General features: G+C 58.9%; 2 protein-coding genes across 31 annotated transcripts; both read right to left on the bottom strand.

Annotated features, from left to right (window-relative positions):
- Positions 1 to 955: 955 nt before the first annotated feature.
- On the bottom strand, positions 956 to 12,318 carry USP19 (ubiquitin specific peptidase 19). 28 transcript variants are annotated; one of them, XM_074312369.1, is made up of 27 exons: positions 12,156 to 12,318; positions 10,426 to 10,685; positions 10,127 to 10,165; positions 9,829 to 9,957; positions 9,609 to 9,742; positions 9,383 to 9,535; positions 8,900 to 9,116; positions 8,616 to 8,769; positions 8,447 to 8,518; positions 8,216 to 8,331; positions 7,893 to 8,107; positions 7,613 to 7,808; positions 7,396 to 7,529; positions 7,128 to 7,286; positions 6,934 to 7,044; positions 6,357 to 6,467; positions 6,169 to 6,270; positions 5,280 to 5,420; positions 5,063 to 5,181; positions 4,696 to 4,833; positions 4,283 to 4,596; positions 4,073 to 4,183; positions 3,768 to 3,984; positions 3,533 to 3,685; positions 3,276 to 3,436; positions 3,016 to 3,194; positions 956 to 1,437 (listed from the first exon to the last, which is right to left on the bottom strand). In XM_074312369.1, exons 2-27 carry the CDS (start codon positions 10,547 to 10,549, stop codon positions 1,321 to 1,323), a joined length of 3,816 nt encoding a protein of 1,271 aa, XP_074168470.1. In that variant the 5' UTR covers positions 10,550 to 10,685; positions 12,156 to 12,318; the 3' UTR covers positions 956 to 1,320. The 28 variants fall into 28 exon arrangements, with proteins under 28 accessions (XP_074168470.1, XP_019579448.2, XP_074168468.1 ...); XM_019723889.2 differs by having other exon boundaries at positions 7,893 to 8,113; positions 8,894 to 9,116; positions 9,233 to 9,535; positions 10,423 to 10,685; positions 12,156 to 12,295; XM_074312367.1 differs by having other exon boundaries at positions 7,893 to 8,113; positions 8,894 to 9,116; positions 10,423 to 10,685; positions 12,156 to 12,295.
- Positions 12,319 to 12,478: 160 nt separating this feature from the next.
- On the bottom strand, positions 12,479 to 24,040 carry LOC109443473 (laminin subunit beta-2). 3 transcript variants are annotated; one of them, XM_074312351.1, is made up of 33 exons: positions 23,972 to 24,040; positions 23,769 to 23,854; positions 23,479 to 23,651; positions 23,263 to 23,398; positions 23,108 to 23,181; positions 22,518 to 22,706; positions 22,363 to 22,426; positions 21,927 to 22,129; positions 21,717 to 21,837; positions 21,197 to 21,385; positions 20,822 to 21,001; positions 20,587 to 20,699; positions 20,262 to 20,341; positions 20,041 to 20,173; positions 19,685 to 19,843; positions 19,480 to 19,607; positions 17,637 to 17,769; positions 17,262 to 17,454; positions 17,039 to 17,182; positions 16,601 to 16,832; positions 16,356 to 16,519; positions 16,054 to 16,278; positions 15,749 to 15,966; positions 15,542 to 15,638; positions 15,082 to 15,454; positions 14,804 to 14,988; positions 14,489 to 14,730; positions 14,061 to 14,409; positions 13,523 to 13,730; positions 13,304 to 13,445; positions 13,044 to 13,220; positions 12,793 to 12,952; positions 12,479 to 12,713 (listed from the first exon to the last, which is right to left on the bottom strand). In XM_074312351.1, the coding sequence occupies exons 2-33, from the start codon at positions 23,851 to 23,853 to the stop codon at positions 12,577 to 12,579; spliced, it is 5,406 nt and encodes a 1,801-aa protein (XP_074168452.1). In that variant the 5' UTR covers position 23,854; positions 23,972 to 24,040; the 3' UTR covers positions 12,479 to 12,576. The 3 variants fall into 3 exon arrangements, with proteins under 3 accessions (XP_074168452.1, XP_074168451.1, XP_074168453.1); XM_074312350.1 differs by having other exon boundaries at positions 23,940 to 24,038; XM_074312352.1 differs by having other exon boundaries at positions 23,945 to 24,003.
- Between the last annotated feature and the right edge of the window lie 21 nt (positions 24,041 to 24,061).

Raw genomic sequence — 24,061 nt, 5'->3', positions numbered from 1 at the left:
CATTGATCACAGGCTAGCTTTCCCCAGGAGCTCCCTCTGCTTACCACCACTCTTAACTCCAGTTGAGGCTGAGAGGTACTAGCAGGGCCCACATGAGCTTCTTGTAAGACTGGCCCCACAGGCTTGCGAGTGGGGATGGTCCGAGAGGGCTGCCAGGACCCGTCCCACCTCTGCCTTACACTCTTTCTGGTGTGTCTGAATACCTGCCTCATAAGTACCTTTGCTCCCCATCTCCCTCCAGCTGGAGACACCCATCGCTACCCCCAAGAATTGGAGAGGAGGGGGTAGCATTATCCGAAGAGGCAAGGAGGTTGATTTCTCACAAGATTTGTCCTTGCTGTACGAGTGTACAGTCACAGAGGCCCTGAGGCTGAGACAAGCTTGCAAACCCACTGTGGCTGAGCAGCTTGGGGCAGTTGCCAGGAGCCAAGGTCTCAAAGACTCAAGCGAAGAAATGGCCTGGAAGGACCCAGTACCCGCTCTCCCACAGGAAGTCAGCCAAGATTAGCTCTGATCCTTTCTGCCTGTCCTCTTTTGGAGAGTGGGGTCTCTTTTCCCAATTTTTTCCTGCTGTGTTCTCCCTTGAGGGATCCAGATGGTACTCAAACTAGCAAAGAAAGACCTGAGAATGGGAAAGGAGGAAGAAGATTCTCCAAGTCCCCCCTGACCTGCTGTCTGTCAGCTTCTGGAGCCTCGTGGGCTCCATCCCTTGGGTGTGAGATACTAACAACGATGCCAACCACAGCTGCCTCCACGTGAGACCCAGGACCAGTGGGGTCAAAAGGCAGCAGGCAGGCCCTAGAGAACTGATGGCACGGGACTTCATGACCCACGAGGCCTGAGGTGGGGAGCCACCATCTCTCCTCAGGCCAAAGCACTTGCTGGGTCTTTTACACACACGATCAGATGATGGGGAGGGAGGGGCCTCAGCACCTGGTGCATCACAGTCACTAAGTCTGCTTATTTATCATTTATTTTTAAAATATATTTAACAGCAGCAATCACTTCCAAAATGAAAAAAAAAAATTACAATTTTTAGAATAAAATTATAACGTTTATAATGCAAGTCAGAAAGAATTGAAGGTACAACTGAGAATCAAATCACGCAGCACTGAGGGTGGCTGGAGAAGCCAAGGCCCAATGGTTGGGGGTTCAAGCTGACAAGAGGTCCCAAACTGTGAGGTTCCCACCCTCAAATCACACCCCCGAACTCGCCATTGATGAAGCCAGAGTCCTCTGGGTTAGAGAAGGAGAAGCGGCAAAGAGCTGGCCCTCTGTGTGGGGTCCCCAAACCCAGTCCCCCCACCAGCCGGGGACCTGCTAATCGACCTCCTCCATGTTGCTGTAGGTGGGGGCTGGGCGGTCCACAGGGGGGGCGAAGCGTTCAGGGGCTGTCCGCGTGGGGGCCACCTCGGGGGCCTGGCCAGGGCCTAGTCCCTGCAACAGAATATGAGGACAGGGGTTGGGGGCTGCCCGGTATGCTGCCTGGCATCCCAGGGGTGCTGGCTCGGAGCCCCGGCACCCAAGGGAGGGCCCCATAGGCAGGCGCAGACAGCAGCGGCATTGAGACAGAGAGACAAGATCAGGCCTGAACAGTCTTGCTTTATTAACACTTTAAATACAGGAAGCTGCTTGGGCAGGGCTAAGCCCCAGACCAAGGGTCAGAGCAGCAGGACGAATGGACAGACAGCTAGACGGATACCCACCCTGGGATGCTCTGCCCCTGCAGGAGCCACAGTCCCCACCCTCTCCCTCCAGATGCACACACTGAGGCCCAAGCCCAGAGTTGGTCCCCACCACAGAGGCAGGCATGCCTGGTGGGCAGGCAGGTGGGCCAGCTCACAGCAGCTGCCTGCAGGCGAGCTCATCTCCAGCGACTCTGGGATACCAGAGGATAGAACACGTTGAGCACGAGGGCCACCAATGCTGCCACGGTGCCCAGAACAAAGTACCGGAGACAGCCCTCATCTGGTGTGGTAGGGCCACGTGGCGGGGGGCCCACCCAGTCTTGAGGCCCCCAGGGACCCAGGGGCGCAGGCCCCTCGGGTACCGGCTCCTCCTCGGCCTCCAGCTCCTGCCAAATCCGGGAAGCCTATAGTGTGCGGAAACGGCCATCAGCAGCCAGAGTGGGGGTGGGGTGGGGGTGGGCCCAGTGTCCCTGAGACCCCTGGCCAGGACAGTCCTACCCAAAGTAACTAGCATTAAATCCCTACATCCCAGGTCAAGCAGCAGGGAGGTGGGAAGGCAGGAACCAAGTGGGCCATTCACAGGGTTGTCTAAACCAAGAGCACTAGGGTAGGCGAATCTGAACAGCATTTTGGCTTTAAGAACATTCCCAATTGACATGCAGCTTCCCGTGGGTGGGGCGGGGCAGGTAGCTGGTCAGTTTTTCAGCCCAGGCCTACCAGGGATCTCTCTGAGTCTGAGTGTAGAGGGCTCAAGGGAGGAGAGGACAGCAAGGAGGAAACTCGTACAAAAAAGAGGTGGCTATGCCCACCAACTAGGCCTATGGCACCCCATGTCAGTAAGAGACAAGATCCCAATGGCTCAGCAGGGACACATGCTCACCTCAGAGAGGGTGCCGGCCATCCTAGGCCATGGCCAGCCTGGACAGGCCCTGTCCTGAGTGCTCATCAGAACACAGGGACGATCACAAGTGAGAGTTTGTGGGCTGGCATGTGGGCAGAGTGCGGAGGAAAGCTGGGAGCGGGGAGAGTGTCAGGTACAGTCTGTTCATGGCATCGCACCCAGTGAGGTTCAGAGAAGCTACTTTGCCTGTGCCAAGTGGGTGCCTACGTGCACTCCAATGGCAGCATGTCGGGGTGCATGTGCCTAAGTGTCCCCACAGAATGGGGATCCCTCTGGCTAAGGCTTCGACGTAAGAGAACCATACCTGCGACTCACGAATTCCAAGGCTGCAGAGGCCCACGGCTGGAGGAGAGGAGGCTGTGCCCCGCCCCCTCCCATCAATGAGTGACAGCCCACTAACCTGCGAAGACTCGCCCATTGCCTCACCTGGCTGGCAGCAGCCTCAGCTGCAGGGCCTAGGTCTGGGTGGTGCTCAGAGTGACCTGCCCGGGGGGGCCTCTCCACAGGAGAGTTCCGCCGGCGGTAGAAGAGTACATAGGCATAACGCGTCACAACCTGGCTCTCGTCTACTGTTGTCACCGTGCTGTCATCAAACAAGCGCCAGCCTATAGCAAGGTGGGAAGAGTGTGAACACGACCTGCACCACCACCCCTACCACCTATCCAGCTGGCTGCATGTGCCCTCACCCACGTCGCTGCGCTGGCTGCTGCGGTCACTGGGCAGGCGTGCACAGGCGGTGTAGTGACCACCGATCATGCCTCCGTAGTGGTTGATGACGGCATACAGGTCGTAGCTGGGCAGCTGCTCCTCTTTCTGACCAATGCAGAACTTGCTCAGGTCCAGGTTCCTGTGAGGCAGTGGGAGAAGTGAGACAGTTCACAGGTGCCCAGGATGCCTGCCCGGCCCCCTACCCTGCCTCGGTCACCAGGGCCCATCGGCTCACCGAACAGGGAACTCCACTAAGTCGTTGATCTTGTCACGCCAGATGAAACTGCGGAAGGAGAAGCGCTTGAGCTGCACAATGAGCACGTTGGGCAGGCGCCACAGCAGCAGCTGCTTGGAGGCCTCGCGGTGTTGTTTGCACTGTGGGCAGTACCTGAGTGGGGACAGAGGCGGGTCAAGACCAGCAGATCTCCACGCCACCCTGCCACCCCACCTGCCTGCTGCGCCATCCTCACCAAGCCTCCTCGGGTGCCAGCACCTCCGGCCGCGTGAAGAGGTTCAGGCACTGGTCCAGAGTGAAGTGGCCGGCACGGGCAGCTTCCCCGGCAGAGCCTGCATCCTCCGCACATTCCAGCTCCTTGGAGGCCACCAACACGAACTCTGGCAGGCGCTCGTTGTTCCGCCAGACAAGAGCCAGGCTGCAGTCATCACCCAGCTCCAGTGGGGTATCTCCTGGAGACGGGCGCAGAGGGGGAGTCACCTAGCTGTGCAGGACAGCCAGCCAATCCTACCCACGGCCCCCACCCACGCCTCATGACACCTTTGTCCTCTAGCCGCTGCTCTCGGTTGGATGAGTCAATTTTATAGATAAGGAACTGGGATGTGTGGGAATTCATGGCTTCACTTGGATGTTGGTAGCCGGGCACAGCAGCTATGAGAGAACACAGGAGAGCACCCCTGTCTACCAGAACCTAAACGAGCTTCCCCTACTTCCCCTCCCCCAGTGGCAGAGCCTTTCATTGCCTCTTACCTTCGGGCCGGGACACCCTTTCACCAGCAGGCATGGAGCCAACATCAATGGACCCACTGGCCAGCATCTCGGAAGAAACCCCACTGGTGCTGGGCACAGGGCACCGATCAGGGGCTGCCCATGCCCGGGCAATCCCTGTGTCCCCCTCAGCCACGGGGGTCACCAGTTGGAGCTCAGGTGGCTGAATGGAGTCCCTCTCACTGTCCCCAGCCTCCAGGGAGCTAGTGGAGAGCAACGTGGTGCAGCCAGGGCCCTGGGCCTCCAAGGCCATGCGGCCAGGCTGGAAGGGTGGCTGGAATACGCTCACAGAATACCTGACAACAGGCAGCAAGGCAAGTTAAGAATCCTGACGAGCCCATTCGGCACCTCTGCCCTCCACCTACCCCACCAGAATTCAACCACAAGGCACTTACCGGGCATAGCCCTCTAGCAACTGAGCAAGACGGGCATAAGTGAGGCGTGAGGCAGGTACACTGACCAGGAAGGGGTAGCCAATGTTCTCAGGGCGGCAGAGGCCCTTATGGTCAGGCCAGTGGGTTTTCTGGCAGAGCCTGGAGGGACAGGGGAGGGAAGAACAGGGCCTTGGCCCCAACTCCTATGACTAGAGTGAGGGCTAGCCTCTGGGCTGGGGAAATGGGGATGCCAGCCCTGACTCCCCCAGGGCCTGGTACAGTGGGCTGGTGGGTAGAGAGCTTAGAACATATGTGGTTTTATGTAACTGGAAGGTAGGGTAGCAGGTGGCAGGTGGGGAGGGGTGGGGGCAGACCGTGGGGTGCTCACTGGTTGCAGTAGCCCACACGATAGCACCGGGTGCAGCGTTTCAGCTTCTCGTCCTCGGACTGCTGCTTCCGCTGGCAGGCTGCACACTTGGAGATCGGGATGCTGGGCACCTGGGGGCGCTAGGGTGGACGGTCGGCTCAGCAAGCCCATGCCAGGCGGGAATGCTCCCTCCCCCACCCCATCAGGGCCCTGCGCCACCACGGTGGCCTCCACTCACCTGTTGTACCTCTAGCACCACCACCCGCTCCTTGGCCAACTCTGGGGATAACAGCTCGAAGCAGAGGAGCGTGTCGGATGGGGACACAGTGTCCAATGACTGGGAGGGCAGGAATACACGGTGGAAGCGATTCTTAATCACCTGGGGACAGAGAACACACAGATCCAACATGAGAACTAGACTTTCCCCCAGCCCTGCTCCAGAGCACAGGGACAAGGCCTGGCCCTGAACCTGGATCTATGGGAGCAGGGGTGGGGATGGTGGCCCACAAGAAGCGTATGCTTTTGGTAGCACCAGCCTCAGTGCCCAATGGAATAAGGAGCCTGGTGCATCAGAGCCTGAAAGAGCAGGACTGGGGCAGGTATCAACCACACCAGCTCTCCACACTGAGGGCCTCTACCCTGCTGTCAACTAGTGGGGACCTGCTGAGACTGCAACAGGTTGTCATGGAGGGGCCATGGAGGGGGCTCTTCCCTACCCGTACCCGTGAGGTAAAGGACACTGCCGGGCTGGAAGCTAGGGACCTTTGGGGAACACTGCACACAGATCTGGGACAACACAAAGGAGCAGCAGATGGAGAGAGAACCACAGCTGCGGGAGGATAGTTCTACAGCTCAAGACCCTTTTTTAAAGAAGGAAAAGCAGTTGGGGGCCACCACCAAAAGGGGGAGTAAACCCTGACGATGGCTGGGAACTGAGGGCGTATATGTTGCACAGCCCAAATGCCTGGTGTTAACCATGCCTCAACCAGTAGCACGTGACCTGTTTTTATGCAGTGACACACATATTCATATGTGCATGTACATGCCAGTGACTGTTCACAAGTGTCTGTGTGCTGTGAGTATACACGTGTCCACACGCTTAAGAACCTGGGGAAGGACAGACACACCTCGGCCAGACGCAGGTTCTCAGGCTTCACATGGACACTCTGAGAGAGGGAGTCCAACACTTCACTTGCACTGGAGTTCTCCTTGCTGATGCTCACCAGGAACTGCGGTGACAAGAGTAGTCAAGAGTCCATGGGGAACGTGGGCCAAGGTCTCTTGGACAGTCCAGAAGGAGGCGCTCACTCCTTACCTTGATGGGCTTGCTGTGGGGCTCCCGGGCAAAATAGAAGACGGGTAGAACCTTTTGCTTCTGTGGCAAGGGCACTGGCAGGTACAGGAATGGGTCAAACGTGATGGAGACCTGCGGATACACAGGTGGCACTGGGTGGCCACACAGGGGGCAAGGGGCAGGCCGCAGGCCCTCGGATGGCTCTCCGGGCCTCACAGACAACCAGCAAACTCTCAGGACACTGGACAGACCCGGAGGGCCACCAGGAGAGACTACTCCCTCTTTCTGGCACTTGAGGCCCTGCCCAGCCAAGTCATCTTATCACTGTGCCCGTCACTTGTCCCCCTGCGCCTTTTCAACCTTACCCACACTCGAGCCCCACCTTACAGCTGTCTTCGAGCCCAAGTTCCACTTTTACCTCAGTCAAGCAGCCTACCCTGCCAGCCCCCACAGCCCACCCAGGGGCCTGAAGCTTCCCGTCAGCTTCCTCGACCAAACCTTGTCCACAGCACCTAAAGGTGCACAGGCCTCTGGCCTCAAGTGGACCAGGCTAGCAAGGCCAAGCTACGGAGTCTCTTTCGAGGGGAATACATCACACCTTGGCACACACAGGGCACACCAGCTTCGACTTGTACTGGCCCTGAAACAGGTCCACGATGAAAGAGTCATTCCTCATCTTGTGCCGCTGCCATGCCTCCTCCGCCACCACCTGCGGGGCAGAATGGTGAGCACCCAGGAGACTGGGGCCTGGGCTGTTCATGAGACATGCCCACTTCTGTCGCCAACCCTGACCTCATCGGGCCGCCCATCTGAGTCCACTGTCTCCGTGTACGGCTTGTTCTGTATGCGGTTCAGGTCCTCGTGCAGCCCATCCAACAGGAAAGCCATGAATTCCTGGGCATCGTGCTGTGCATAGCCTGTGAACTGGCTGGCCTTGCTCGCCACAATGGCCTGGATACAGGAATAAGGGGTGAGCGTGGAACCCCAGCACCTACCATGCACCCAGCTGGCTGGCCCTCCCTGCCCTCTCCAGCCAAGGATAGGAGTGACCACAGAGCACCTTCAACTTAGAAGGCTGGAAGGCATGGTGGGTGCCCTTCCACAGCGCCCGCAGCAGCACGGCAAAGCCAATGGCCAGACGCCCACCTGTCCCCAGTGGGTTGTTGTAGTTGATCTCGGCCTCAAAGGAGCGGTCTGGGGACAGGAGCCAAGCAGAAGTGTAAGCAAGGGAAGGCACCCTCTGTGCCCGTGGCCCCTGCTTCAGGCCCTGCTCTCACCATGGAAGAAGTCCCGGAGCTCCCGAGTGTTGGACAGAGACTGAATGACACTGTTCATGAAGCAAGTGTTACCGAGATTGACAAGGCCAGTGAAGCCCGGCAGACACACCTTCTTCTCTTCTTCCTCCTCTTCCTCCACGCTGTCTCCACTCACAGGGCTGTGGGGCATTGGGGGCACCATACATGTGGGCTTGGGCTGTGGGAGCAAGGGAGGCATGAGAGAGCAGCCGAGAGGCTCTCCAGCCTCCATCCTTGGCCCGCCACCGCCCAGGAATCTCACCGAGGCCAGGTGTGGCTCTGGCTTTGGGGCTACATGCTCCATGGGGGTGCGGGCTGCCACACCATCCAGCGCTGTGTCCTCAGATCGAGCCTTCGGTTTCTCCTTCTCCACAGCCCGGGCTTCCTCCTGGCCTGTCAGGGGGTGTGGGGCACCTCCCGGTGGGGTTGAATCCAGAGGGGTTGGACCTGTCGGCACGACCACCTTTGCACCACCCACTGCACCTTAAAAAGGGGGAATGAGGGGGCTGGTGGTTAGCAGCATGTGGCAGGGGGTGGGGGTCCCAGTCATGAAGGTTGGGCAATGAAGGGAGCTCGTGTGCAGACCTCGTGCAGCTGGGGCCTCCAGGCCCCCCCAGCGCTGACTCTGCCGCTTTCGGAGGCAGATGTCAATGCGAGAGGCCGTGAAGCAGAAGGTGCACTGCTCTGGCTCAATCAGGTTCCTGTGGAAAAAGGCTCAACTCAGGAACTGAGGCAGAGTGGGGGTCTGACTAGACGAGCCAGGGAGATGGAGCCCAGGGTGGGAAAGGCACAATGGTGGGGCCGGGCACCACCCACCTGAGCTTCACCTGCCAACGGAAGATGGTGTGAGGCCCACAGCCCGGGTGCAGCCTCAGGAAGTTTCCATCCCTACAGAGGCAGAGAGGGGGCAGGGCAGGAAGAAGAGCATGAGACGCACTGTCCTGCCTAAAGCACACTGTCTCCCTGTCTCCTGCCACGCACCGACCTGGTCTGGAAGATAAGCATGAAGTCCTGCTCACGGAAGAGCACGCGAGAGGTGTCCCTGCAGATTTCCTTCACGTATACGTGCACCACCACGGAGTCCGGCCCTTTCTCATACGAGTCATTCTTGACAAATGCCAGGTTCACCATGTCGGGCTCTATGTCGAGACCACAGTTCAGCGCCACCCAGGACAGGTTCCCACCTATTACTATTCTACTCCCTACCCACCCACCAACCTAGCAACCCAACCTAGGGCTCTGCCCACCCACCCCCAGCCCCACCTTTACCATCCACCAAGGGTGCAGCATCTGCTGCTACTGCCATCTCCTCTTTGGAACGATCACCTTTCTCAGGGTCTTGGCTCCGAGTCATGGCGGGGGAGACTGGGTCATTCCTGGGGGACACTGCCTTCTCTCCTGCCAAAAGTGCTAGACTCTCCTCCGAGCCCAGGAGGCAGGTCTGGGGGTTCAGCAGTGGTACCTGGAGCTGTTCCTCAGCCTCAGCCTATTCATGGTGAGATTGTGGGCAAGATCAGCGATGGGCCTGGCAAGTGGTCCCACTACTGCAGCCCACACCCTTCCCCCCATCTCCCTATTCCCACAAAGGCACCCCCCTCTCACCTGGGTAGCTGACTCAGCCAGGAAGGGGGGGGCATCGCCCCGGGGTCCAGGGCCATCTCTGGACCCTTCCCCCTCTGGCCCTCTGCGGAGATGCACAGCCCTCTTGGCGCTGGGCCCTGCCTGGGCCCCGGGGCCAGCCCCCGCGCCTACCTCACCACGTCCCTGGGCCCGCTTCTGGTTCCGAGCCTCTTGCTTAGCCCTGCGGGGCTCAGGGCCTGGCTCCAGGGCAATGGGAGACGGCTCCTGCCCATTCTCCTGGCACTGTAGCCCTGACACCAACTCCTGGGTCCCCAGAGGTTTCTTCTGCCAAAGATACAACAGTCAGGCTCTGTCAACTACACTGGGTATCCCTACCCTACCCCACTCTGGAACTTACCAGGAGAGAAGGCCATGTGAGCAGAGGCACCTTCTTGGGCAATGCCAGCTGCAGGAGGCCACCTTTGCGAGCCTGTACTTTGGCGCAAGAACTTTCTATCTCAGCATAGAAAACACCACCCCACTGCCGACCATCTGGAGACAAGGTGGCGGCAGTGAGCTGGGGTGGGGGATATCAGAGAATTCAAAGACACTGCCGGGCTCAGGTGGGATGCACGCACCTGGAAGCCGCACCACACAGTCCGTGTCCGTGAAAGCAGTATCCACCTCCTCCAGCCGCAGGGGACCAGCTCCCACACGCAGCTTGACAATCACCTCATCTGCACTCTGCTTCCAATCAAGCAACAATTCTGTAGGGGGAGTGCCAATAAGACTGTGAGGGTTTCCACGAACTCCTGACGGATAGGCAGGTACCAGAGAGCCAGCCCTAATGGGACTGCTCCAGATGAGGGCTATACCCCCAGGGACCTCTCTTCTCCCCTGGCACTCTAGCACCCAAAAGGCCTATTCATTACTCACCCTCTTTGGTCTGCTCCTCTTGAGGAGTGGACACTGACCCTAACAACAAAGGAAAGAATAGAGAAACGATGATGGAGAGACAGCTTTAAAGACCTCATCACCCCACCAGACACCATCTTTAGGATTTCAGCCAAGTATCCAGACATCAAAGCTGAGGCTCTACGCAGCCTGCCATGGGTCCTTCTCTCAGCATCAGACCAGGGCAGAAGGAACAGCAAAAAAGTCATTTCCCAACCCCCAATCTGTGTGCTCAACAGGGAGGGAGGAGGAGAAGGTCACTCTACAAATCTCATTACCACCTCTCCTAGGGTCTCCATCCTTGCTCTCCTGGTTTGCTCGATCCTTCTGCTTCTTCTTACTGGTGGCCTCCTCCAATCCTGGGGGCCCTCTCCTTGGGCCAGTGGCACTGGTCCCACCAGACATCTTGAGCCGCTTGGTCGACAGCCAGAGTGCCCCGGGGTCAGCGACGGCGTCTGGGTCAGGGCTACGGCGCTTTCTTCCTGGCCCAGCTATTTTGGCAACTCTTTGTGGCTAAATTCTCCAGCAAGGAACCGACAGCCTAACAAGAAGGGACCAGGGATCACTACCAAGGCCCAACAATTTGCTCCTTGGTTACATCCAGGGCTCAGCAACCTGGGATACTCCTAACCCTACAGAGCAATCTCTCTCCACCACCTGATGTAGCCTTGGACACACTCAGACTATGCTGAAGGGGGAATAAATAATGCAAGTAGCAGCAACCACATCTGGCCGAGCCTCACAGATGCCTGCTACACAGACTGCCAAAGATGGAAGCCTCACTGAGGAGACGCCAGGTCAAGGCAGCCGTGGCCTAGGACCAGACTCCTCCACCAATCTGGAGAGGAGCCACGGCTCCAGCCCACAGGGCTGGCACTCTGAGCAGGGTGCTCACTTTTCCTTCACTCTCACTGGCTGCTTAGTCACCACCTGAGAAGTAGGAGGAGGAGGAAGGCAGGAAAGGAAAAGACGATCGTGCAGTAGGAAGACCAGGCTCTGTGGCTGAAAACAGGCCTAGCCCAGGTGCTACCACTGCCCAGGCAAGGTCCTGGGCTAAGGGTGCCCGCACCTGCTGCCTCCCAATTTCCACCCTCCTCTGAACCTGCTCCTGAGGTGTTTTTTTTTTCCTCCTACATCTCAAAAGAGATTCCTCTGTCCAGCTGCTGTCCCAAGCAGAGAGGGGACTGCAAAAGCTGGGGTGAAAAGATGTCACGTTACCCTTTCAGCAGAAATCCTGCCCCAGAGCCAAGGCAGGGCAGGCAGGCAGTTTGAGATTGAAACAGACATCATCCCCTTCCTTCTCGGGTCCACTCACTCATCAGCTCTGAGCCAGAGACCTTCTACCCATTTTCCCACAGACCCACCAGTGGATTCTGGGCTGTTTCTCCATCCAAAATAAAGTTCTCAAAACTGAGACAAGGGCGGGGATGAACTATGGGTCCAGGACCCCTGGCTGCAAGTAGCAGGAGAGACAGTGACTAGTTTCTGTTCACTGGGCGTATGTGGGGGCAGATACCCTTCTATGGGTCAGATGTGTGATTAGTAGGCTGGATCTTTAATGACGACAAGTCCAGAGCCAAGCAGCGGGCGCCCTCCGCCTCTCTGCACCCGGGCCCCAGCTGAAGGTCGCGTCCCTCCCCCATCCTCCCGGAACTTCGAGCGGGTAAATGGACTGCCTTAGAGAACCATGCCGGTCTAATAGGGCCGCTCGGGGTTACAGGACAGCAGACCAGCGCCCCAGCGGGGCTGCAACCCAGTTCCAACCTCCGAACCCTGGGCCTGCCACCACCTCCTCCAGGAAGCCGCCCTCGCTCGCCGCCAGCCCTTTCCGAGGCAGGAGGCCGGTCACGGGCGTAGCGTTACTGCCCCGCCTTCATCGGTGCGCCCGGCACGCCGCGGGACTCGAGGGGCAGAGGCTCGCACGGCCCGTGACCTTGAACAGGCCGCCCTGGGCCCGCGTCGCGGCCTCCCCGCTCCGCCAGACAGGCGATTAGCGGCCCGTCCCACTCACCGAGCGAGGCCGCCGCCGCCAGCCCTCTTCGGGCCCTGGCAACCCGCTCTCGGTTCCGGTTCCGGCGTCAGGTCGGTTCCGGTTCCGGCGCGCCCCTCCCCCGTCCCCGGCACCGCCGCCTCTGTTGCTTGTTTTCTTTCGATTTCTAGTTACGGCCGCGGGTGGCCTAGCGCTGATTTGGTGACGCACTTCCGGCGGGAGCGGGCCCGAACGGAGGAGGCGGGACTCCGGTGCCTTGGCCTCGCCCCGGCCCAGTTGGGGGCAGCCTTGAGGTTCCGCCCAGAGACCCCACCCTCCCCAAATCAGAGTCCAGACAACACAGGAGGGATTCACAACGGTTTATTGGGGGCCTTGCCAGGTTGGGCCCTATTCCATGCACAGGCAGTAACTCATGCGGGGCGGGGCGGGGCTGGGGCAGGGGTCACTGGCAGGTGTTGTAGATCTGGACTTGCAAGTTGATGGCTTGAAGCACGCTGCGCATTCTGGCCTCCAGCCCATCCAGCTGGGCCGCTTTACCCTCCAGCGCTCGTTCGTTCTCCTCATAGGTGCCCTCCAGCTCTAGAAGGGGCAGGTCTCAGTTGAAGGATCTTATTCCCACAGTCCCACATCTCTAGTGCCCACCCACCCTTATCCTCACCTTGCAGCCTCTGCAGCTTCTCCTGAGCAGCCTGCAACAAACTCCGAGCCTCATCCCTCAGTTGCTCTGCCCGCACCTGCGCAGCCAGCACACCCTCGGCCTTGCGTTCAACCAGGGCCTTCACTGTCTGGTATTGGTCGCCTAGCGGGCCCTGCAGCAGCTGGGGATGTAGAGGGCAGGATCACTGTGGTAGGCCAGTGGGGACTTAGCCTCTACCCTCACCCCTTCTAGCTGGCTCTGCTTCAACCTACCTGCTCGGCCTCCCTGGCACGACCCTGGGCATTGCCTGCTGTTTCTTCAGCACTAGAGGCTGCCAGACTATTCCCTGCTCGTTTCAATTTCAGAGCCTCCAGGAGACCATCCAGTTGCTGAGCCCGCTCACCTGCAGAGCTCAGTGCCTGCTCTGCACCTGTCATCCTCTCCTGCACCTGCCATGGGTGAGCCCAGGGTTAAACAGATGTATGAGGCATGCCCATAACCTTTCCCCACTGATGTCCCATAGAGACCACACCTGCTTCAGGGTCTGCTCTGTGTCTTGTGTGTCAACCACTGCCCCCTGGATAGCACCCTGAGCAGCACCCTGTGCCCGCTGGGCCTCCTCCAGTGCCGCCTGTACTGTCTCCGCCTTCTGTTTCTCACTCTCAGCACGGCTCCTGGGGAAGAGAAGGAATCAGGACCTGCAAATATCAGGACCAAGTGCCAAGGACGGGGGCCAGGGTTGGGGTCAGACCGTGCCCTCTGTGCATCCTGCAGGAGCTGCTCTGCCCGACGCACATCTCCCATAGTTCGCGCCAGGATTGTGTCCACATCTGCCAGGCTCCGGACCCGCTCTGCAATCGCGCCAGCCAGGTGCTGGATCTGCTCAGGTGATGCTGGGATGGAGAGCTCTAGCACCCGTGTGGCCACCATCTCAATGCTATCAGGATCAGCCCCCTCCTCTATGGGGACACAGGCAAGGGCTCAGGGACACATTCCCCAGCACGGGTGTGGGGACACAATCTTGGGGTATGGACTCAGGGACTGCACATGTGATATGGGTTTGCTAATAGGCATAACAATGTAACCATAAGAACAGGGAAGATATGTGGAGCACAGACTCAGGGTCATGGACTTGAGGACCACATATGGGCAAGGACTTAGGGGCCAGACATGGAGTCATAAACACAGGTCCAGTGCCAGCTCTGACCAAGCATGAACCCAGGGACACAACGTATGAACACAGACACAGGGGAAACAACCACATGGCCTGCGCCACACGGGAGGCTCACGGCTCAGGAAGTCCTTCACACTCTGGATAAGTTCCCGCAGTTCCTGGTTGGCCTGCTCCACCTGTCCCCTGGTAGCGTTGGCCTTGTCCAGGGCTGCCTGGGCCCGCTGCTGTGCCTCGCCTGCCTGCCGACGGGTCTCTGCCACCTGGCTCAGGATGCCACCACCTTCTGCCAGTGCCCGTTGCAGCTCTGCCTGTGTGTGCCGGGCCCGACCCAGTGCCAGGTCCGCCATGGCTACTGCCCCATTGCAGCTGAGGCCCCCACAGCGAGGCTGCCCATCCTCATCCCGACAGCCGGCACCCCCACAAGGGCTCGTAGCACAGGGTGCATCCCCTGGGGCCCCACACACCTGCCAAGCACAGAATAAGTCAGGACCCTGTAGAAGGAACGGCCACACACACGTGTCCCACCCCACGCTTCTGCCTCACCAGTTCATTTATGCCTGTCAGGCTCAGGCTCTGGGAACGGGCAGAGAGCTCCTCCAGTGCCCGCTGGTTGGCCATGTGCTTGCGATTGAAGTCCTCCCTCTGGGCACTCATCAGCACCTCAGTCCGGTGCCGGGTGCCTGCTGAGTTGCTCACAAGGCTGGGCACTGTCAGGACCGATGCGTTGGCACAACGTTCTGCCTCTGCAGACAGGCTGTGGGCATGGCGGATGCTATCATAGGCACCTGAATTGGGCAGAGGCAGGCGGTCAGCTGAAGATCAGCCGTGGCCCACCTGCCTAGTTGGCCAACAACTCACCCAGGAAGTTTGAATGCTTCAGGAGGTCCAGATGCTGGTCAAGCTGCCGCAATGTGAGATTAAGTGCCAGCCCATCTCGCTCCAGACTGCTTAGTGCATGGTTGGCATTGAAATTCTCATCCTGCACATCTGTCAACTCTGCCTCCAGCCGGGTCAGGTGCTCAGTAGCCTCCCCGATTTGACGCCTGCGCCGGTGGAGAGGGAGGTGTTTATAGAGGCTTCAGCCCTGGCGTTGGGCCTCAACCCCATCCCATCACGTATCTCAGGCCCAGCCGCACCGCAGCTCCTCTGTGGACTCCAGGAGCTTTGCAGTGGAAACAGCTGAGGTGTTGCGGGCACGCACAATCCCCTGCACAGTGCCCAGCTTCTCCTGTATGTGCCGGAAGCTGCTCTCAAAGGCACCCAGCACACCCGTTTGCTGCAGCTCCTGCACCCTCTGCTCCAGGCGCCGTGTACGGGCAGCCAAGTCCTGCACCACGCGGTCCCAGTCCCCAAAGCACGCATGGCAGGGGTGGCAGGCAGGAAAGACACCCGAGAAGCCACGGGCACACTGGTCACAGCGTACGCCAGATACGCCCGGGCGGCAGCTGCAGTGGCCTGTGGAGCGGTGACACTGAGGTGTGTCTATTCCACGAGGTTCACAATCACAGGCTGCAGGAAAGAGCAGACCAGAGTTAGGGCACCAGTGGGGCATCCTGGAAAGTCCTCCATCCACCCTGGGCCCACTGGCTTCCTCACCACGGCACTGCAACCCAGGGTCTCCCCAGTGGAGCTCCTGGCACTCGGAACAGGTTCGCCCACCGAAGCCAGAATGGCAGTGGCACTGCCCTGTAAACTAGAGTGGGAATAGGGCAGAGGTCAGAGCCTCAATCAAAGGCTGAGCCCTTGAGATATGAGGCAGACACTGGCCCCATCTACCCAGGGATTCATGGGAGGGACCCATACCTCATTGCAGGTGGGTCCTCTGGCTCGACTTGGGTGGCAGGCACAGGGCTGGCAGCCAAGGCCACTGGTAAGATTCCAGAAGTTGGGGGCACAGCGGTCACAGGTAGGGCCCTGGACATTGGGGAGGCATGGGCACTGCCCACTGCTTGGGTCACAGTTGCACCGGTCAGTGGATGGGCACTGCTGGGGATCTGTGCCCAGCAAGTTGCAGGTACAGCCTGTGCCAGCCAAGATGAGCACATTAATGAAGGGGAGCCCGAGCAGCAGAGCCCCACCCCAACCATCCTTTCCCCTTCCACACTCACGGTGACAGCTCTGTCGGGCAGCCTGCCCATGGAAGCCAGGCTTGCAGTGGGCACAGTGTGGCCCCTCTGTGTGGTGTAAGCAGCGCAGGCATTGCCCCGTGTGGGGATCACAGGCATCAGGGTCCGTGGGGTCAATGTTCCCACTGCACTCACATGGTTGGCACCGGCCGCCTGGCCTTGATGGGTCCCCAAAGTGCCCAGGGGCACAAGCTTCACACCGCAGCCCTGCCCACAGTCAGGGGGAAGGCGTGAGTGCTCAGCCCAGCTGCCCCACCCTGCTCCCATGCCTGTACCTTACTCACCCGTGTAGCCTGCCCTGCAGTGGCACACCATCTGCTGGGAGTACCCATCCCGATGGCAAGATGTAGCAAAGTGCCGCCGGCTTCCGGGGCCTTCAGGGCATGGGCAGGGCCGGCACTGGCCCCCATATGGCAGCCGTGGGTCCCCATGGAAGCCAGCAATGCACCTGCATGGAGAGGCGGGAAGAGGTGTCATCCCTGAGCAGCCTGCCCTCCCACCAACCCACTCATCGCTGCTGCTGGCTCACCTGTCACAGTGCTCACCCCCAGTGTGGTCACGGCAGCCCAGGCAAGCGCCTGTGTGGGTGTCACATTCATCTGCATGCCCATTGCAGACACATGGCCGGCAGTTAGGGAATCCCCACTGGCCACGCTGGCAGCGGTCACAGCGAAGTCCAAAGGCACCAGGTCGGCAGGGGCACTGCCCACTGATCCCTTCACATAGGCCGCTGAGCGCCCCCTCAGGGCTGCACTGGCAGGCTAGGGGCGAGGCAGAGGCTGAGCCAGGGAGGGGGTTTGAGGGGAACCTGGGTGGGGTCAGGGTGGGAAGGTCACAGAATGGCAGAGAACTTCAAGTAACCCAGGGCTAAGAGGATGGGGTCCAACACAGAGGAAGGAAGAAGGAGAACCAGAAAGAAGAGGCAGAAAGGTCATGGGCCGGAGGGAAAGAAGGGGCAGGCAAATACCTTGACAACCTGTGGGGCCAAAGCCATAGTAGCCAGGAGCACAAAGGTCACAGCGGCGCCCAACCACTGCAGGTTTGCACACGCACTGACCACCATGGGGGTTGCACTCAGAACTCAGTGAGCCCTGGGGGTCACACTGACAGGCTGTGGGGAGTGGGGACAGGGCCGAGTTAGGCTGGACCCCCACACCTCGGCCCCACCAGCCCACATCACAGACACTCACGCAAGGCACCGTTGTAGAGCAGGGAGGACAGGCTGATGAGGAGGGGGGCACAGGTCTCAGAGGGGAGGGTCTTGCTGGGCACCAGACCCTCCTCGTGGCAGCGGTAGCGTTCAAAAGTGGCACGGCGCTCCAAGGCGGCAGCGTCACCCCCACTAAACATCTCCATCACCAGGACACGGGGCAGCAGCACCAGCTGAAGAAATGAGCAAGGAAGTGAGGTTCAGACCCGGGGTCATACGGGCACTGCCGGAGCACTGAGCTCAGCACCACCCCTGGCCTGCCGCTTCTGTCACACACTCTTCCTGTCCAGTCACTATAGGTTCCATCCCACAGGCCCTGCCATCTTTGTTGGTGTGAGGAGAAGGGACTGTTCACCGAGTCAATGAGCAGGCTGGGTCCAGGGTAAGAGGCCTCAGGCTGGGCACTTCCCCCTGTTCTCAACAGCTTCAGATGCAGCTTGTAGGAGACGCCAGGCTCAAGACAGACAGGTCTGGGAAGCACCATGTACCTGGGAGGAGGCGAGAACAGGCATGAGGATAACCCGGGGTCCCTGTACCCATCACCCTGGACCTCCCTCAACCCACACATAGCAACCAAACCATGGGCCAAGCCAAAGACAGCTGGACAGCCTGACAGAATCTGTGCAGAAGATTCCTGCAAACCTGCCTCACTGGAATCACACACCTGTGCAGACCAATCTCACTGAAAACACTCCACACAACCTTGCCACCCACAGCGCTTCCCTGGCACAAATACGTGCCAATTTTTCCTCAGTGGCCTCTTCATACTTCCTCTGACCTCGATCTCCAATTTCCAACCTCTGCTCCTCCTCACCAAGACTGCATCACCCACCACCCCACGTCATTCCCATCAGCCTGCAAACCCACGCTGGGGTTCTTTTCTACCCCTGAAAAAACTCTTCCCTCAATCCCTTCAGTTTCCCCCTAGCTGCTGCCTTGTTGCTCTCCTGCCCAACAAACTCCTAAAATCTGACTGTAGTCACTGCCTCCCCTCTTTACCCCCCTCACTCCAGTGGAGCTTTGGCCCCACCACGCCATGGAGACAGCCTGTGCCAAGGTCACTAATGACCTCCGTGTAGCCAAACCCAGCAGCCACTTCTCTCTCCTTATCTGCGCCAGCATTCAGCAGCACACAATGAGATCAGTGCACCTTCCTTCCTGAGACACTCTTCTGTTCTCTGGGATCCTGTCCAGACTCCCGATTTCCCCCCTACCCCAGCTCCTCCTTCTCTACTGGCCTCTAACACTAGATGGTTGGTTCTGGTCTTCCCTCCTTTCTCTGGTTGTTTCATCGATACCTACCTCTTTAGTGACAAGTCCCAAATTTGTATTTCCAACTTGAGCCCTCCCCGTAATTCCAGACACAGAAATCCAATCTCCCGCTGGCCTTCTCCCCCATGTCTGAGCATCTCAGAACTGTTCCTCCTATGTCTCCATCTCAGTTAAGAGCCCCATCCCCACCCAGATGCCAAAACCAAAAACCCTAGAATCACCTTTCTACTTTCTCTCCCTTTCCTATATGTCTAAACCATTGGCTCTGCCACTAGAACCCTCTGGAACCTTCCTTTTCTTGCCCCGCTACTGCTACACCTCTGTCCAATCCACTGTCACTTAGCTAACTCAGTAGCTTCCAGCAGATCTTCTGGCTTTCACCTTGACCCCTTTAAGTCTATTCTCCACTCAGCAACTAGAGGGATCTCTGTTAAACACAAGTCACAGTTGGCAAAATGTCTATAATGCGTACAGCCAGTTGATTATGCTATTCTGTCTGCTTCTGTCTGTGTTTGAATAGTTACATGATAAAAAGTTTAAAAAGAAGTAAAGTGATGAAATAAGATAATGAAACAAATACTATGCACAATGTAATAACACAGTAATCAGACCAGTCACATCTTTGCTCAGAGTGTTCTGATGCCCTCCATTCCTTCCAGGGGCACTCCCTATAGTGATGCTGGATGGTTTCCCATTATTAGTTCCTGCTTAGCCGCTGGAACTTAGAAAGAGCAAGTCTTGTTCTGTCTACTTTCTTCCTCTGACCAGTGTCATGCCCAACAGCACCTGGCAAACAGTACTTAGGAGTAGGCACTTGAAGGAAGGGACAGATAAATGAGAGGCAGGGTCTTCCAAGTACCCTTCAAGGAGCTTAGGGCTGACCCACAACCTTCCACCATTGTAGGTGCTACCATTAGTGCCCCTACCTGGTGTCTGGTTGCAGAGTCCCTGGGATGTGGTCATCCTTGGGCAACACATGCCCACACACGCTGTGGGCAGACACAGGCCCTGGGCGCTGCACGGTCAGTTCTATCTCTGCCCATTGCTCAGGGACCTGGGGGAATGCGATGATGGAGGAGATGCTCCCACACCCAGAGGTTCAGCTCTGCGTTAGGTGTCACAGAGTCTGACCTGGGGCTCCAGGCGCAGCAGCACGTCATAGTCCATGGCTCTTGGTACAGAGGCCACCAGGAATTCCAGTGCCTGGCCTTCCCGCAGCCTGACGAAGCCCCGTCCTGTCCAGGATGGAGTTCCGCCGGGGGTGGCCAGGCGTTCCACCACATCGAGTACCTGAGAGGAGATGTGGCTGTGGGAGGGGGTTCAGGCAAGGCACCACCTCTTCTGCCACAGCCTATCCCCAAACCCCAGCTCTCCAGCTGAGGCCCTGCCCAAAGCCATATACCCTCCCCACACAAGGCACCGCCCATAACCCCACCTCTCCAGCCATAGTTGCACCCATGACCTGCCCTCCAACACTGCCCCCCTACCTGACCTCGGGTGTCCTCAGCCTCCCACATTAGGTGGTCAAGGAAGGGCCGGAAGTAGCCAGGCTGCACCTGCTCACAGCGTCGCCCCACCATGTGCTGACGGCAGCGGCACTGTCCTGTGGCCTCGTCACATCTGGGGAGCACACAGTTACTCAAGAAGGACCCCCTATCCTGCCCAGTAACATTTCCCACCCCTCGCAGGGCCCTTCTATAGCACTCACTGGGGATCCAAGGCACCACCCACATCGCAGTCACAAGGACGGCAGCCGAGCAGGTCATGGCTCAGGCCCCAGTGGCCAGGCTGTGGGAGAAGAGGTTGCTGGGAGCCAGAAACAGAACCCCTCGCCACCCAGCAGGGAATCCAATGATTTTCTCTTAGCTTCCACCACCCCTTGGTGAAAACTGGCTCCTAGACTTGAGGCCTCCCAGCCAGGACTAAACCTGAAGCTCTCAGCACCCACCCCGTGGGGCATGGACACTACCCCTTTGCCCTGTGCTCTGAGGATAAGTGCTGGACCCCACATCCCCAGCCTCCTCCAGTCGCACCAGGCAGCGGTTGCAACCTCGTCCAGTCACTAGACGCTTGCAGAAACAGGTTCCACTGTTGGGGTCACAAGGAGTGGCCCCAGGCACTGTGCCCCGTGCATCACACTGACATCCTGGAGGGAAAGGAAACCCATCAGCACTTTGGGGAGCTGTGGCAGTGCTTGTGTTCAGTGGGGTCAAGAGTAAGAAGTCACGGGTTAAGGTCAGCACAGGAGTTAGGGCAGGGAGCACATACGCTGGCAGCCTACAGGATCATGGGCACTGAGCCCAAAGTAGCCATCACGGCACAGCTGGCAGCGAGAGCCCACCACATGTTCTTTGCAGCGACATTGGCCTGACACCAGCCCCAGTGCAGGATCATCATGGGGATCACATCGACCACCATCTTGGGAACCCATGGGGTCACAATCACAGGCTGAGGGCAGGAAGAGGTAGAAGGTCACCATATCTCAACTAGTCCAGAACCAGTCATCTCCCAAGTCCTCCCCTCCCCCAGATTCCCAGTGTGGCTCCACCTATGCCCCCTACCCCAAATCTCTACAAGCTGGACAGCAGCCTGGCTCCTCGGCTCCTACCCCAGGTTCAGCCCAACGCCCAATCCCAGCCTCACCGCGGCACACGGCTGGGTCTCGCAGGTCCTTGGTTGGGTCGCGGTAGAAGAAGGGTCGGCAGACCTCACAGTGGCGCCCAGCTGTGTTGTGCTGACATCCATCACACATACCTCCACTCACGTTGCCAGAGGCCAGGTATACGGCCATGTCGAAGTGACAGCTGTGGGTGTGCCCATGGCACTCGCACTCTTGGGGGAGGGGAAGGAAGGGCAGAGCAAAAGGCCTCTTGAGGGACCGTGTCCCAAAGGTAAATGGCGTAGAGGGCCTCACTGCCACCTTAGGTCCCTGCCATAGGCCAGGATTTTGGGGTGGGGGCTCAGGACTTTGAGGCTTCAGCACCACACTGGGCCCCTACCCAGAGCAGGGGAGGAGCGTTGAGGGAACCCAGGGGCATCAAGGCCTGGATACCTTTCAGACACAGTCTGGATGTCAGAGGCTCGACCAGCCAGCTCTAGGGTCTACCCAGGCCACAACCAGGCCACAGAGTTCTGGGGCTACAGGGGCCAGGATCTCACTTACTCCTGCAGGCGTGACTGTGGCCATCCTCGGCTGGGTGCCAGGGCAGATCATGATAGAAATCCCGACACTGCTCACAGTTGAGGCCACGAGTGTTGTGTTTGCACATACATGCCCCATGAACCTAGGAGGGTCGGCAAGCATGTGGTCAGCTCTGTCCAGCCATGCCTGCCCCTGACCCCAGCCCTACTCCAGCCAGCTGAAGCCCCTCACCATGCCCTCAGCATGGGCTGGTGCCCCTGGGGCGGGTGCACACTGTGAGGCGTGTCCGTAGCAGAAGCAGTTGCCACGCACAACCAACTCGTAGAGGGCATAATAGTACTTCTCACGGATCTCCAGCCGTGGGTCAAGCAGGTTGTCTCCTAGTGTGTGTAGCCGTGTCAAGTTCACCCGTAGATTGGTGATCTTCAGTAGGTCTAAGTGGGGGGAAAGTGTTGGGGGTCAGCTGGCCAGGCAGGCTCTTGCTGCCTCATACCCACCCAGGGTCTGCAGCTGCCAAGGTCACCTTGGGAGACCTCCTGTCTACTGCTATATGAGCTAAATTGGACTTGGCATCTGCCCTAGGAAGCACCCAAAATAGCTACTAAGGCCCCAAATAGTCACCAGCCGGACACTGGGACTATGCCAGCATAAAGGGTGGAACACTCACTCTGGATCCGTGGGCTATAGGGGTCTGGGATAGGGATGGCAGGGTCCAGCACACGATAGATGACCTGGAGGAGGATGGGGCATTAGAGATACCAGACCCTGCCTCAGGCCCATCAATCCCCCTTTCCTGTACCAAGCCCAGATCCCAGCCCTCACCTCGCCTTCAGTGGATGGCTCGATCTCTGAGTAACGGGACTCACAGACTACGTCATCCCAGTGTCGTGGGGGGGCCAGTGGGACTCCTGGGAAGTCAGCCGCACAGTCATAGGAGAAATATCGATACACATGCCAGGTGCGTCCAAAGTCTGCTGAGCGCTCCACCAGCATGGCAGCAGGACGAAATGTCTGGGTGGGGAGCATGAGCGTGGCTGATCAGCGGCACCAGGACCCAAGCCTAGCCAAAGCCCATCAAGAGCCCTGCCCAGCTAGGACCTGCCCTCAAGCAGCTCACAGACAGATGGGGTTGACCAGGGGAAGCCAAGCAATGATCAGGGAGAGTAGCCACCTCTAGTGGGGAGGCTCAGGGATCATGGGATCCAAGGAGGCAGCGCCTCACCCAGCCTGGGATTGGGGCAGCACGTGAAAAGGTCTGGAGGCAAAAGGCAGTAGAAGGCATGGGAGACGAAGGAACCTCCCACACACAGCATATGAGCTCAGGAGGACTGGGCTAAGGAGCTGGGACTCTGTTCAGGGGTAATGGGGAGCCAAGCAGGGGGATTCAAGCAGGCTCCCAGACATGCCGGCACCTTGAAGGTCATAATGAGGTGTGTGAAATGGAACTCAGCCTCCAAGTCCAGCTGGATGGTGACCACAGGGACACCTGAGGCAGGAGTTGGAGGTCAGGGACTTGAGGCTACTGGTGGGCAGCCCTGCTCACCCCATGCCCCACCCATGACCTCACCATTCTCTGACTGCCACCAGGCTGACCGGCGCTGTGGTGCAAAGCTGGTAACTACATTCTGGATGCGATGGCTGTTTGGGTTGTCTCTAGCAGAGAAGGGGTGCCGCGAATCACACAGGAAGCACTTCTTCTCATCCTGGGTTGGGTCAGGGTCAGGGTCAGGGCCTCAGCCAGTACTAGCCCCACACTGACTCCCCCACCCACCCCCAGACGCACCTGCAGGTGACTAACGATGCAGTAGGGCTGGGGGCCATGCAAGCCACAGGTGGATGAGGCAGTCAGTTTGTCAGCGCGGCCCACCAGCAGGTCACCCGTGGCAGGGTAGCAGCTTCCCCGAGAACAGCCCGGCACATCAGGGGCCTGAGCCTGAGCCAGTGCAGTGGCCAGCACTGGAAACAGTGGATCGGACGGTTCTGCTGTGCTCCCACCCCGTAGCCCCAGTAGCCGCTATCCCAGGACCCACCATCGCATCCCCAAACCCCCAGACCTTCACCAGGCCCTCTCACCGCTCAGCAGCAGGCCCACTCGAAGCTCCCAGGGCCCAGGCTGTCCCTGCGGGTACCTCCCTTGTTCCCCTGTGGCCCACTCCATCCTAAAGAGGAAGGGAATCGGGATGAGGAAGGATGAGAGGTCTGGGGCCCGTGCCCACCCACCCCCACTTGAGGTCCCGTGATGACCCTGCCCGTATGGGTCCTTGGTTGCGTCCCACTTAGTCCAGTGTCGGTCAGGCGGTCCCTCCACTTGCTAGTAGTCTGGCGACTTTGAGCAAAGTTGGGAAGCATGGCAGGAAGGAAAGCGT

This window comes from Rhinolophus sinicus, linkage group LG10, assembly GCF_036562045.2.
Source record: "Rhinolophus sinicus isolate RSC01 linkage group LG10, ASM3656204v1, whole genome shotgun sequence".
NCBI lineage: Eukaryota > Metazoa > Chordata > Mammalia > Chiroptera > Rhinolophidae > Rhinolophus > Rhinolophus sinicus.
This window is presented reverse-complemented; position numbering and strand designations above follow the sequence as displayed.